The sequence below is a fragment of the Hoplias malabaricus genome, chromosome 6 (genome assembly GCF_029633855.1).
Source record: "Hoplias malabaricus isolate fHopMal1 chromosome 6, fHopMal1.hap1, whole genome shotgun sequence".
Lineage (NCBI taxonomy): Eukaryota > Metazoa > Chordata > Actinopteri > Characiformes > Erythrinidae > Hoplias > Hoplias malabaricus.
Window position 1 is genome coordinate 43,248,138 of NC_089805.1, and position 14,921 is coordinate 43,263,058.

At 39.1% G+C, this 14,921-nt stretch overlaps 1 protein-coding gene across 1 annotated transcript; it reads left to right on the top strand.

Moving 5' to 3' along the window:
* The first annotated feature begins 710 nt into the window (after nucleotides 1-710).
* LOC136700504 (CD209 antigen-like protein E) lies at nucleotides 711-10,023 on the top strand. Its single transcript, XM_066675889.1, has 7 exons — nucleotides 711-818; nucleotides 1,609-1,746; nucleotides 3,853-3,942; nucleotides 4,215-4,286; nucleotides 7,044-7,198; nucleotides 9,045-9,157; nucleotides 9,298-10,023. Exons 1-7 carry the CDS (start codon nucleotides 743-745, stop codon nucleotides 9,458-9,460), a joined length of 807 nt encoding a protein of 268 aa, XP_066531986.1. The 5' UTR covers nucleotides 711-742; the 3' UTR covers nucleotides 9,461-10,023.
* Nucleotides 10,024-14,921: the final 4,898 nt, after the last annotated feature.

Consider the following 14,921-nt stretch of genomic DNA (forward strand, 5'->3'; position numbering starts at 1 on the left):
AAGACCATTCATTCATTGTCTGTAACCTTATCCAGTTCATGGTCACGGTGGGTCTGGAACACACCCTGAATGAGTCATTCACAGGGCGACACGTACTCACACATTGTCTTACACCTAGGGAAACTTTTGAGTCACCAATCCACCTACCAATGTGTGTTTTTGGTCCGTGAGAGGAAACCCATGGGAAGAAACACACCACACTCATCACAGACAGTCACTCAGAGCAGGACTTCAATGCACAACCTTCAGTGTCTGTTGGTGGTGGCTAATGTGTCTCTAGGTGTCTTAGTGTTTGGTGATTTGCTCAATATCAAAAACACCACTCCCACACATCCGAAACATTTTGGACGGAGTGTCATCACTCTAGAGAACACAGTTCCACTGCTCCAGCCCAGTGCTTGGGAAATATTAAAAACATTTTTAATAACAACACATTGGCATTTGTCAGACTTTCTCCAGGCAGATTCCTAAATAACATTGTTTGTTCAGAGCAGGTTTGATGGATGAACTCTTTCTATGTTTAAGAATATAACTTTAGTAATAATACTCTGAACTGTATTAATAAAAACAGTATATTAATTTAATAAGTTAGCAAATGTGTCTGAATTCCTGTAGGATTAAATCAGTAATATAAAACAGCCTTGGGTAGCACACTTCCTGTCTGTTTCTGTATAAATAAGACTTCTTCATGTTTCCTGATGTGAGTTTCTTTGGGGTGGTGGTGTGTGGTGGAGCTGATTAAATGGAGAACATCTATGAAAGAACAAATGTTCAGCTCTCAAAAAATCCTGGAAATGAAGAATGTCATAATTCATCAGGTAGAGTCTAATTTATTTGCTTATTTGTTGGTTTTGTTTTGAAAAGACTTAAAAAAACTGCAAATCTAATTGTGTTTGTAAGATGGAATATAATGATACAGGGGGTTTGGAAATATCAGAAGTAACATGTGCACTATAAGGTAATTTAAATGTATTATTTAGTATAGTTTTAATGTTATTCAAAATTGTGAAATTAGTCTTTAGTCCTTTCTAGTCAAACATAACTGAATTAATAAGGAAAGATGAAGGAAAATGGAAAAATGACATATTTTGATACTGGAGCTAAGAAAGTTACTAAAAGATGCAGAGAAAGTTGGACTAATAACTGCAAGATTTGGTGTCACATTAAAATATCCCCATCTTAAATTTTTAATCTCTGAGGAAGAGATGAGACAATGAATGTGCATTCACTTGTCAGATCGGAATATATACATAGCTGAGAGGACTAACTCAGCACTCACTGAGGGAAATGAACACAAAACAAGCATTTATCAAACAAACAAAAATAAATAAATAAACTTTAAAAATCCTAGGTGGAATTTTGGATTTGCTGCTCAACATCACATTTACAATGGTTTGGACTGTGAGAAGCAGATTCTAAACCAAATTCTAAAGTTTAATATAGGAATGAGAATAACCACACTGCTTTTTATCTTGATAAAAGAACTACTGCAGTTATTTTTACTGGAGATGAGAAGAAATCAGTTTTAGATTTTTGCACATTATTTTAGAGCCATAGGTCCATGCCCTTTGTTGTGTGTTTGAAGTGACATGAAGTGATTTGTCTCAGATATTTTGGACCACACTGTCCAGTCAGTGAGAGGGAGGAGTCATCTGTGTTCTACACAAACTCTGAAGAATGTTCTGGCTGTTTTCTCTGTCCTTTTGCTCTGCACTTGGGTGGGTCTCTGTGCTGGTTGGATCCTGTGTGAGTATCATTCTGTTTCACTCTGTAATGCAGCAAGAAAATAACACCCTCAAAAACTAATCAACAAAAAGCTAACAGCAACAAACAAAGAAATATTTAGTGGCCTAACTTAACAAACTTGCTCAGTTAACAGAATGCATAGATTTATGGAGAGCATTACTCTGTTACTCTGTCACATGTCTAATGTGACCCCCTTGACCAACACAATTTAACTTTTTCATGTCCCAAAATTTTCACTTCTTAAAACTGATTCAGCTCATCAGCTAATGGTCCAACTAGGGACATTTAACACCGTGCTGGATACTGGATGATAAAAGATCTGAAACAATCACAACTTTTAGTATTGAAAATGTTTAATACAAACCGGATTCCAAAAAAGTTGGGACACTAAACAAATTGTGAATAAAAACTGAATGCAATGATGTGGCACCAAGGCACCAATAAGGGAACATTTGGGTTGATGGATCGAGACATGATGATGTACAAACTGGATTCCAGAAAAGTTAGGACACTAAACAAATTGTGGAAAAAAACTGAATGCAATGATGTGGAGATGGCAAATGTCAATATTTTATTCGTAATAGAACAGATCAAAAAGTTTAATCTGAGTAAATGTAACATTTTAAAGGAAAAATATGTTGATTCAAAATTTCACAGTGTCAACAAAACCCAAAAAAGTTGGGACAAGTAGCAATAAGTGGCTGGAAAAAGGAAATTGAGCATATAACGAACAGCTGTAAGACCAATTAACACTAATTAGGCCAATTGACAACATGATTGGGTATAAAAAGAGCTTCTCAGAGTGTCTGTGTCTTTTCTGAAGTCAAGATGGTTAGAGGATCACCAATTCCACCATTGTTGCACAGAAAGCTAGTGCAGCGATACCAGAATGGTGTTACCCAGCGTAAAATAGCAAAGACTTTTAAGTTATCATCATCAACCGTGCATAACAACATCAAAAGATTTAGAGAATCTGGAACAATCGCTGTGCGTAAGGGTCAAGGCCGTAAAACTCTACTGGATGCTCGTGATCTCCGGGCCCTTAAACGTCACTGCACCTCAAACAGGAATGCCACTGTCAAGGAAATAACAGAATGGGCTCAGGAATACTTCCAGAAAGCATTGTCAGTGAACACAATCCACCGTGCCATCTGCCGTTGCCAGCTGAAACTCTACAGTGCAAAGAGGAAGCCATTTCTAAGCAAGCTCCACAAGCTCAGCTGTTTGCATTGGGCCATTGGTCTTTTAAAATGGAGCAAAATGGAAGATGGTCAGATGAGTCACGATTTGAAGTTCTTTATGGAACATTGGAATGCCATGTCATCCGGACCAGAGAGGACAAGTATAACACAAGTTGTTATCAACGCTCCATTCAGAAGCCTGCATCACTGATGGTATGGGGTTGCATGAGTGCTTGTGGCATGGGCAGCTTGCATGTCTGGAAAGGCACCATTAATGCAGAGAACTATGTTCAGGTTCTAGAACAACATATGCTCCCATCTAGACGTCATCTCTTTCAGGGAAGACCCTGCATTTTTCAACAAGATAATGACAGACCACATTCTGCAGCAATCACAACATCATGGCTACGTAGGAGAAGGATCCGGGTACTGAAATGGCAGCCTGCAGTCCAGATCTTTCACCTATAGAGAACATTTGGCGCATCATAAAGAGGAAGGTGTGACAAAGAAGGCCCAAGACGATTGAACAGTTAGAGGCCTGTATTAGACATGAATGGGAGAGCATTCCTATTTCTAAACTTGAGTTGCCACACAGTGGTAAAAAATGGCCGTGTCCCAACTTTTTTGGGATTTGTTGATGCCATGAAATTTTGAAACATTTTTCCCTTAAAATGATATTCTCTCAGTTTAAACTTTTGATCTGTGATTTGTGTTCTATTCTGAATAAAATATTAGATGTTGGCACCACCACATCATTGCATTCAGTTTTTATTCACAATTTGTTTAGTGTCCCAAATTTTTTGGAATCCGGTTTGTAATTTGGTGTGTGGGGGGCGAGGGGGCTAAATGATTCTTAACAGCACTGTAAAACTTGTTTATTTCTCTCTGCAAGACATTTCTATTTCATATTCCCTTTACTGAACAGATGTGAGTAAAGGCATCTCTTTTGAAGCACTATCTGAAGATTATTCCAGAGCTGTACAGAGACTCTCAGTGCAGGAACACAATGCCAATGGTAGGTCAAAAATTCATCTTTTGGTGTTGAGCATTTTTGTTACTAATCAACAATGTTTAAAAAAGTAATTATTTCAAATTAATAGTCCAAAATGTTGACATACAGATAGAAATAGAAATATAAACCCTGGTGGCACTGGGTTTCCGGAAAAGGAATCACAGAAGAATTTACATCTAGCACCCTGTTTTGTTTCTCCTGAATGACAAACTATTTGGAGGAATAAAATGAAGGCTGACTAAATAGACCACTACCTTTTTTATTTTTTGCATTAGAAACACAAAGGAAGTATGAAGAGCTGAAGGTCGAGTATCGCAGGGCTCAAAATTTGCTCTTTCACTGCAATGGTAAGATGAGCAGACTGTCTTACTTCTAACACTCAAATTTACTCTTCAATATACCTCCATAAAAAACATGTCTGGACAATCAATAATTAATAGTTCTGTTGAAATTTAGCACAGCACCGTGCTCCATGGTCTGTGGGATATCTGGGGGTTGGGGTTCATAGATTTTGTTCTGTTATCTATTTTAGCTTCACATCACATACAGTGGGGTGAAATAGTGTTTGCCCCCTTCATGATTTTTTTTTTTTTTTTGCATGTTTGTCACTCTTAAATGTTTCAAGTCAAACAAATTTAAATATCAGTCAAAGACAGCACAAGTAAACGCAAAATTCAATTTTTAAATGAAGGTTTTTATTATTAAGGGAGAAAAAGGTCCAAACCTACATGGCCCTGTGTGCCCCCTAAACTTAATAACTGGTTGGGCCACCCTTACGGCAAACACTTGATTGCAGTTGTTGCTGCTAACTTGCAGTGAGTCTTTCACAGAGCTGTGGAGGATTTAGGCCCACTCATTTTTGCATAATTGTTGTAATTCAGCCACATTGGAGGGTTTTCGAGCATGAACCACCTTTTTAAGGTCACAGCAACTCAATAGGATTCAGGTCAGGACTTTGACTAGGCCACTCCAAAGTCTTCACTTTGTTTTTCTTCAGTCGTTCAGAGGTGGACTTGCCGGTGTGTTTTGAATCATTGTTCTGCTGCAGAACCCAAGTTCATTTCAGCTTGAGGTCACGAACAGATGGCCGGACATTCTCCTTCAAGATTTTTTGGTAGACAGTGGAATTCACGGTTCCATTTGTCACAGCAAGTGTTCCAGGTCCTGAAGCAGCAAAACAGCCCCAGACAATCACACTACCATTACCATTCACACAGGGCCATGGAGGTTTGGTATTTTTTTCTCAGTAAATAATAAAAACTGCATTTTGTGTTTACTTGTGTTGTCTTTGACTAAAATTTCTTTTTTTTATTTTAATTTACGTTTTTTTTTTGTTTTAGAGCTGTAGAGTTTTCAGCCTCTTGTGGTTTTAACACATTTAAAGTAATTGTAATTTAGAGTGAGCAATAAACTTCAGTACATCCCCTTTACAAGATCACTGGAATATTTATATATTAAGATATTCATTCACACACTAACACCTGTGGAAACTTGGACAGTCAGTCTACCTACCAGCATGTGAGTTTGGACAGTCACAGGTAGGGATTGAACACAACACCAGGACCATGTACCTGGTGAGGCAGTGACAAAACCTGTTGCACCACTTTTGGGTAGTGTACATTTTAATGAGATATTTCTAGCTGCTAGACATACCTCTATATCATACTTAAAGATATTTTGCAGATGTTTGACAGACTGTGGGGGCCATCATTGGCCTTAGAGAAGCATTTTAACAAACTGTCCACTATCTTTGCTGTTATGAGAGAAAGTTGGCCAGATACCTGGAGCTGGTGGAGTAGTGCAGAAGATTTTGCAAAGTTCCCCAGAAGGTCAATTATTATTCTACACCTAGGCTTAATATTTTGTGGAATAAGCCTTGGTTGCAATTACAGGTATTAATTATTTTTTTTAAATAAGACCTGATCAGGCAAGCACAAGTCTCTGGAGTAATCTTGGCCCACTCTTCCATGCAGATCTTTTCCAGGTTTCCTGGGTTTATTGTTTACTGGGTTTATCTCTTGTAGACTTTGATCTTGAGCTCCTTCCAAAAGTTTTCAGTTGCGGTAAGGTCAGGAGACTGACTAGGTCACTGCAACACCTTGATATTTTCCCTCTTAACCCTCGGAGGTGATCTGACATGCCTTGATATTTTAAACCAGACCGTTTCTTGGCCGTGTGCTTGGGTTTCATTGTCCTGTTGGAGGAGAAGTGGTTGGAGGAGCGGAGGATTTTAGCCAAAATCTCCAGGTAGACTGTGCTATCCATCTTCCCATGAATGCGGACCAGAAGGCCAGGCCCCTTGGCTAAGCTGCTGCCCCACAGTATGATGCTGCCACTACTATGCTTGACTGCAGGAATGGTATTCTTGGGGTTGTATGCCAAATGCCCCGGGGTGTTGTTGGCACCAAATACCTCAATCTTAGTTTCATCAGACCAGAGAACCTTGAACAAATCTGCCTCAGAATACTCCAAGTGATCATGAGCACTTTAGATTTGACATGACGCTTTGAATATAAAGGTACCTTATGGGCCCACCTGGAATGGAGACAGATGGAGTATGTTACTTATGCTATTTGAAATCAATTTCCCACCACCATGAGCCCTTCCCTGAGCTCCCTCCTTGTTGTTCTAGGGTCAGCCTTGACCGTTTGGACTGTGGAAGGTTAACAGTAGTTCCATAAGCTGTCCACTTCTGGATGATGCTTTGCATGAGGATACTATTTGTCTAGATAGCTCTCTTCTAGGCCACACTACCACCCCAGATGCAACAGCTAACTCTTGCTGACAACACTTCATTTTAAACAAACAATGTTAAATATGGGGAGATGCAATGTAGGTAATGATAACAGGATGTAGGACTGTCCTTTAGACTGATCACTAAATTGCAGTGCAAAGCCATAGCTTCTCGAACCAAAAGTATACATATATACATGTAACAAACCCGAACCTTGGGCCAGGTGTGAAAAGTCCCTTAGCTTCTGAATGACTATTATTCTGGTACAGTTCCTTCAGATTAAATGTGGGATTTTTACTGAAATAAAAATAAATTTAAGCTGAAGTCCTAATTTCGACAAGATACATTTTTAACTTGTTTTCCACATTAGGAAATCAGACATGTGCACTTTGTGGAGAAGGTTGGACATTTTATGGTTTAAAGTGTTACCTCTTCTCCACTGATACACTGAACTGGACAAACAGTCGTGATGACTGCAGTGAGAACGGCGGGCATCTGGTTATAATCACCAGCAAACTGGAACAGGTGAGTTGTAAAGTGTTCTACTTTGTATACCCACCTAAATATAATATCGTTACCATCTTCTAATAACTCCCTAATGATGGCACAGTCACCTGTTAATGTGGTGAGGTGGTAGTGGTCAGGAGGAATATACAATAAAAGTGATGTAGCACTACTACGCCACCTAAGGGACTTTCACCCTCTAGGAAATAAAAAGGGGGTGTTAAGGCCCAGAGAAGAAGAAAAAAAAATTAATAAAAAAAAAAAATGAAATGAGAAAGACACTCAGGTTCGTTCACATCAAGAGGCCAGAGACGCATTTCCAAAACTTCCAAATTTATTAACAGATTTTAAAACAAAGTTTCATATAACCAACAGGACTGGGATGAATATCAGCAGTAAAATAATTACTAGACAAGAACAGCGCCGGGCTTACCATGGCAGAGACTGAGCTCAAAGGGAGTCCCCTATACCACCACCATATGTAATCACACCACACAGGTTACACACCCAGTGCTCTACACTGCAGGACGAGTGACCAGGACTCCACAAACCAACCCTATAACCTCCTGCCCTGACCCACAGCTCCTGTCTAGACAGGAGAGAGAGGGAGAAAGAGAGGGGGAAAAAAAAGAAAAGAAATCAACATTCACTCCAAAAAAAGACACCACTCTTCACATCAAACACACACACACACAGAGCACTTGCTGGTAATGATTAATGAAAAAATACAAAAGAAATCACAGAAACAAAACAAACAAACAATATTTGAAACAAAAACCCAAGACAAAGCAGCAGCACCGCAGGAACTGGACAAAAGCCAGGACCACCCAGGCTCAGGAACCTAAAAAATACAAACACTAAACAATACATTCAACTAAAATCTAATTTTTAAAAAGTAAGATAATCTGCATACATACCAGGAGACAGTAGCACAGCGTTCCCCACTGCGGTCAAAATCAGAGAGTACAGCAGCGGCAACGACCCAACCATGCAGCACGGTTGCTACTATCACCCACCAGATTAAAAGAAATATTAGTATCTCCCAATCTGATCATTAATAAAACATGCCAACTAGAGTCAACATACCCTCACTATGATGCAAACACAGTAATCCAACCGTCCGACACCGGCAATCCAAGCACAAGCCTACGGTTTACGATCGTCACGGAGCAAGCCACCACGAGGCACAAACTTCAGTAATGCGGAACGCTACCAATACAGGGACCAGACGGCGAGAGAGAAACAGGAAATGCCTTGGCAAGCAGCCCACCAGTGCCGATACATATAGCGCAAGGAAGGCCCGCTCCCCTCATTAAATTGAAAGCCCCACCCGAAAATCCTCAAACTGGGAAGTATAGGAGGTAAAACCAATGGCAGAACTCCATCCTGCTACATTAACAGGAGATAACTGTCATCACTGAGAGTGAGGATAAGTATTATCTCCAGTTAACAGGTGGCTTAGCCATTATCAGGGAGTAATTAGAAAATAGTAACAATATATTATTCAAGAGGGTATCCAATTAGCAATCCATTAGCATGAATCTAGCCAATGCATAGATTCATAACAAAACAATAATACATAAGTAATTAGATTTCTCCTTAGACTGTGTTGATCTCCAATGTCACTGCCCTAGCAGCAGTTTGAAAAGATTATGTATCTCAGGAAAAGCTTGTGCTTCCCCTTCTAGCTTTGTAGCATTATGTGATTTATAGAGACCTTGTGAATGCATTGGCAATGACTTAAGCTTTGGTGGACAACCAAAAAACAAACAATCCATAATTAACTTATTCACTGATGATGTGAAATATGAATATGATGCCAATACCAAGTATCAAGGTATTAACATATTTTCCAATTCTGCATCAGGATTTTGTTTCTTCACGTGTTCAAGAGAATCACTGGATTGGGCTGAATGATTTAGAGACAGAAGGAAAGTGGATGTGGGTGAACAACAAACCCCTTACTGAGACAGAAGAAGTGTAAGAGCCATGTTCACTCTATAACATATTACAATGGGTTTTGGGGTTTTTCTATACCTGGACTTGCAATGCTGACTTTAGTGAGAGGATTTTCAACACAGTGAACCTGAGAGGAACAAATGTTTTCTGTTTCTCTGCAGATTCTGGTATGAGCGAAAGAATGAACCTGATGAACCTGATAACTGGAAGCATGAGGATTCTTCAGGAGAGGACTGTGCTGCTCTTGGAAATGAAAGAGGATATACAGGCTCATGGTTTGATGCTTCATGCCAAAAACTGAAAAATTATATCTGTGAAAAGTAAAAGCTGCAACTTATACTAGAAGTAAACTGATTAACGTAAATTTCCCTTTTAACAGATTAACATGCAGCAGCTGTGTTTATGTAAGTGCAGTGTGTCAATATATTACACCTGATCAATCATCTTTCAATGTGTTTTTCTGTAAAAGATCTACACACCAGGTGATTCCAAATTAAATACTTAAATGATTCCACTTTGTCTAGAAGTAGGTAATCAGCCAAGACATGTCCACATATTGCATCTTTAATTTAAAATTGGTGCATCTCTCACCATTGGAATTGACAGTTTAATGTTCATAGTGAAGATAATGATTTGAGTAACATTTGAATTCATGTGAAACACATCAATTAAATTATAGAAGCAGATTTTGGACAGCAAACAACATGTCATAACTGATCAACTACATCTGGATTAAGTCCAGAATCTAAGTAAGAGTATTGTTGTGTCTTTATAGCGTAAGCATGAAAGTGGGTGTGTAGCCTAACTATGAAAGTGATTGAAACCACTGATCTAAACATTAGTAATGTAGACAGTAAAGATCTTACTAAATGTTTCAACTGTTTTCTTTACCCAACCTTCTGAAAATAATATTTTTATTATAGTAAAATAATCATTCATTCATTCATCTGTAACCGCTTATCCAGTTCATGGTCGCGGTGGGTCCAGAGCCTACCTGGAATCATTGGGCGCAAGGCAGGAATACACTCTGGAGGGGGTGCCAGTCCTTCACAAGGCAACACACACACACTCACACATTCACTCACACCTACGGCCACTGAGTCGCCAATCCACCTACCAAAAATGTGTTTTTGGACCATGGGAAGAAACCGGAGCACCTGGAGGAAGCCCATGTGGACACAGGGAGAACACACCAAACTCTTCACAGACACTCATCCGGAGGAAACCCACGCAGACACGGGGAGAACACACCACACTCCTCACAGACAGTCACCCGGAGCAGGATTTGAACACACAACCTCCAGGTCCCTGGAGCTGTGTGACTGCGACACTACCTGCTGCCCCTCATTTATTATAGTAATTATTATAATTATTATTAGGGGCAGCATGGTGGTGCTACAACTAATTCTAACATGAAAAGACTTTCACACATTTAATTCACTTAAAGCACTGTTAAATAGTGTTAAGTTATCTTGAACAAATTAACACTGATCTAAAACATTCAGCCAACTGTCAGGATGCTCTGGGCGGACGCACTTGCTAAAACACAGTAACTTATTTACAAGACAATACAACCATACAAAGACAGACTAAGATAACTAGTGAGAAAACTTAAACAAAGAAAGACTGAGACAGAGAAACTTGGAAACAATGACTAGGACAGAGAAAGGGAACTGGACATAGAAACCTAGGAAGAGAGCTAAACATACAAAGAGAGAAACAGACTAATCTTAGACAGAACTAAGTAGACACTTGAACAGCTAGAACTAAACAGACTAAACTTGAACATAGACATAAACCGAGTAAACACACAAACAGACAAAAGAGATACAACGACTGACTTGGAGAGTATAAGAAATAAGCAAGACAGACAGACCAGCAAGCACAAAACAAAGGTGAAATGTCCAACAAACAAGAAAGACACAAGGGAACTTAAATACAAGACACAGACAAGATACACCTGGACAGGTAATGAGGGGGCAGGGTAACAGATGAGACACAGACGAGGAGGCGGAACAAAGGTGGGACTAGGGGAACAACAAAGAGCCATGTGCTGAGAACGAGCACATGGCCGGGAAAACAGACATGACAGGACAAGGGCGTGACACCAATAAGCAGCTCAACAGCTCTCTCAGCACAGGGCTAGCACAGTTCACAACAACACAGCAGTAAGTTTCACTAGAGCAAGGGTAATTATGCTTTATGATTGGTGGCATATCCTGTTCATAAAAAATTGCTTTATAATTATAGCATTATTTATTTAGTTTACAACTGAATGTCAAATCAAATTACACATTCAGTTCATCCAGGACTTTGACTAGGCCACTCCAAAGTCTTTACTTTGTTTTTCTTTAGCCGTTCAGAGGTTGACTTGCTGGTGTGTTTTGGATCATTGTCCTGCTGCAGAACCCAAGTTAATTTCAGCTTGAGGTCACAAACAGATGGCCGGACATTCTCCTTCAGGATTTTTGGTATACAGCGGAATTCATGGTTCTATTTATCACAGCAAGTCTTCCAGATCCTGAAGCAGCAGAACAGCCCCATACCATCACACTACCACCACCATAATTTACTGTTGGTATGATGTTCTTTTTCTGAAATGCGGTTACTTTATGCCAGTTGTAATGGGACACACACCTTCCAAAAAGTTCAACTTTCTCGTCAGTCCATAGAGTATTTTCCCAAAAGTCTTGGGATCATCAAGATGTTTTCTGGCAAAATTGAGACTATCCTTAATGTTCTTTTTGCTCAGCAGTGGTTTTCGTCTTGGCACTCTGCCACACAGCCCTTTTTTGCCCAGTCTCTTTCTTACAGTGGAGTCATGAACGCTGACCTTAACTGAGGCAAGTGAGGCCTGCAGTTCTTTGTATGTTGTTGTGAGGTCTTTTGTGACCTCTTGGAGTGGGAACATTCACCACTGTTTTACGTATTTGACATTTGTGGATAATGGGGGGAGGGGGGTGATGATCTGAAGCATTTAAGGGTGACAAACATGCAAAAAAATAAGGAATCATGAAGGGGCAAACACTTTTTCCACACCACTGTATATTACCAACAGATATGTTAAGGTAGTATCTAATCAGATCCTCTCAACCCCTTTAAATGTGTATGTTGGTGAACTTGACTCCAGTATGGCACTGAGAGATTTGTCATGAGAGTACATGGAGGTATGAAATAAAGGCCATTATGTAAATATTCATTTTTTTTATCACAGAGAATATTAGTAATGTTGCATTATGTGGCATACATTAAGACTCGTTATAATGCACAATGATATCTGTTCATAAGAACATTGTACATACTAATGTTATAATACACTGCAACACAGGTTAGTATACTTTGTTTTGTATACTAGGTATATAACACACTATATATCGCATTATACCCCATGTTTATGGCTTTAAATGAAGTGTGTTTTTAATGCTCTTTAATTTGAAATAAAGAGCATTTAATTGCATAATTCATTCATGACAGCTGAGTATATATACTGAAAGCATTATATTATTTCATAGTAGTAAAAAATTAATTTAAAATCCAATTTTATTTTCAACTGACATATTTTCAGAGATTTACTTTTTTATTTTTTAGATACAAAAAACAAAAAAATGCATGGGAAATAAAAGGGAAAAATTACCCTTTTTTAATTTAAGATGACACATTTGAAAAGGTAATAGTTATGAAAAACCTAAAACAATGTCTGCCGCTCAGTAAGTTATTATACACTTTAATTTATAGCCGCACTTATTGTATTACAGGGTACTTAAAGGTAAGATACTAGAATAACACATAAGGGTAAGTCTAGAGAGTGCACATTTACTTTATTGTCTGGGCTGTTCAAAGGAGGGTAAATATATAAGAGGAATGCTATATACCAAGGACCTCTTGTTTGAAGACAATGACCCAAAGGTAAGTCTGAGCTGAGGAAGCAGGACAGTGTAGAAGACAACACAGATGCATATTCCCTGCCATACCCATGTGATCAGGGGTGAAACACCTGTTTCGTCATTAGTCCACTATGTACTTCTAATGGCTAAATATTGAAAACAATAGCTGCATTCCTTATTTACATAAAATGGCAGTAATAGTCACTTGAATAGTCATACTTAATTTTATAACTATAATTATGCTTAGAAGTACAATGGATTCAAAATGTAGTTATGTGCCTTATTTGTAAAATGTTTGTAAAATACCCAGTAATAATCACATATGTCTAGTATCATACCCTTTAATTACTCAGTGCTTGTTATATCCGGTGGCATGCCAAAAGTAGAGCACCCTGAGATTAATGTGACATTCATGTGTGGGTTGCTTTTCATCCAGGGGAATGAGCTCAGTCACAGTTTTGCCTAAGAACACTGTCATGAATTAAAAATGAATGAATTAAAAAATCAAAACATTGAGCACCTCCTCCCAACAATCCAGGAGCAAAATGGTGATAATCAATGCTGTTAGCCTGATGGAGCACCATGTCTTATGGCTGAAGTGATAAATAAGAGGCGCTGAACATAATGTTGAAATTTTGGGGCCATGCCCAGAGAACTCCCCAAGTCACAATCCAATTGAGAAACTGTGGTCAATCCTTAAAAAGCGAGTAGACAAACAAAACCACAGGAATTGTGATTTAATCTAAGCACTGATTAGATAGATAGATAGATAGATAGATAGATAGATAGATAGATACTTTATTGATCCCCAGGGGAAATTCAAGGTCTCGGTAGCTTACAGACTTACAGACATCACATACAACAATCACTAAACAGCAATGGACTAATAAAGTTATAAAAAAAAAAAAAAAAAAAAAAAAACTAAAACAAATATCAAAATATCAAAAACAAGAAGTTACCCAAGAAGTTGACATAGTGTGCTAAAGAATAATCAATCAATCATCAGAATAATCAAACATAGCCTGGCAAGAGTCTGTGATACTGTGAGCAGCTGGGGATGATCTCTTGAGTGCAGCATATGGTTTAAAAGTTGAAAAAGTGTGGATAGTGCAAAGGGTATGGAATGTGCAATATAAGTACAGTGCAATAACAGTGCAGTTTCAGAATTAGAAATAAATATAGTAAATAAAATAGTGCAAGGCAAGGCAATTCAGTGCAATGTACCTGTATTAAGTGTAAAACCTACTATTGTAGCTGTCAGATTAAGGTACACATGAGGTAGATGAGTTGGTTGACTTGTCCAGTGGTTGACCTGTCTGTTGTCCAGTTAGGTACACATGTGCAAATATAGAGGAGGTGGAGGTGGTGGTGGTGTTGGATGGGCAGACAGACTATGCAGAGAAGTCCGTCTCTCCTCTCCCCTTTAGTGAAGCATTGAACAGCTCAATAGCCCTGGGGACAAATGACTTCCTCAGTCTGTCAGTTGAGCCTGGCAGTGAGTGAAGTCTCCAGCTGATCAAGCTCTTCTGCTTAGTTATGATACTGTGGAGTGGATGGCACTCATTGTCCAAGATGCTAATCAGTTTGTTCAGGGTCCTCTTGTTTGATATGGAAGTGATGCACTCCAGTTCAGCCCCCACCACAGAGCCAGCTTTCTTAACCAGCCTGTCTAGTCGCCCAGCATCCCTCTTCTTTATGCTTCCTCCCCAGCATACCACAGCATAAAAGGCAAACTGGCAACAACAGTCTGGTAAAACATCCTGAGGAGCTTGCTGCAGACGTTGAAGGACCCCAACCTCCTCAGGAAGTACAGCCTGCTCTGCCCTTTCTTGTAGAGTGCTTCAGTGTTGGCTGACCAGTCCAGTTTATTGTCTAGGTGTAAGCCCAGATACTTATAGGTG

Bases quoted from the DNA above. Each gene is read 5' to 3' on its own strand.
- LOC136700504 (XM_066675889.1), top strand. From the start codon at position 743: ATGGAGAACATCTATGAAAGAACAAATGTTCAGCTCTCAAAAAATCCT. The intron at 1,747-3,852 runs GTGAGTATCATT...TTTACTGAACAG, and splicing joins CTGTGCTGGTTGGATCCTGT to ATGTGAGTAAAGGCATCTCT. The intron at 4,287-7,043 runs GTAAGATGAGCA...TTTCCACATTAG, and splicing joins TTTGCTCTTTCACTGCAATG to GAAATCAGACATGTGCACTT.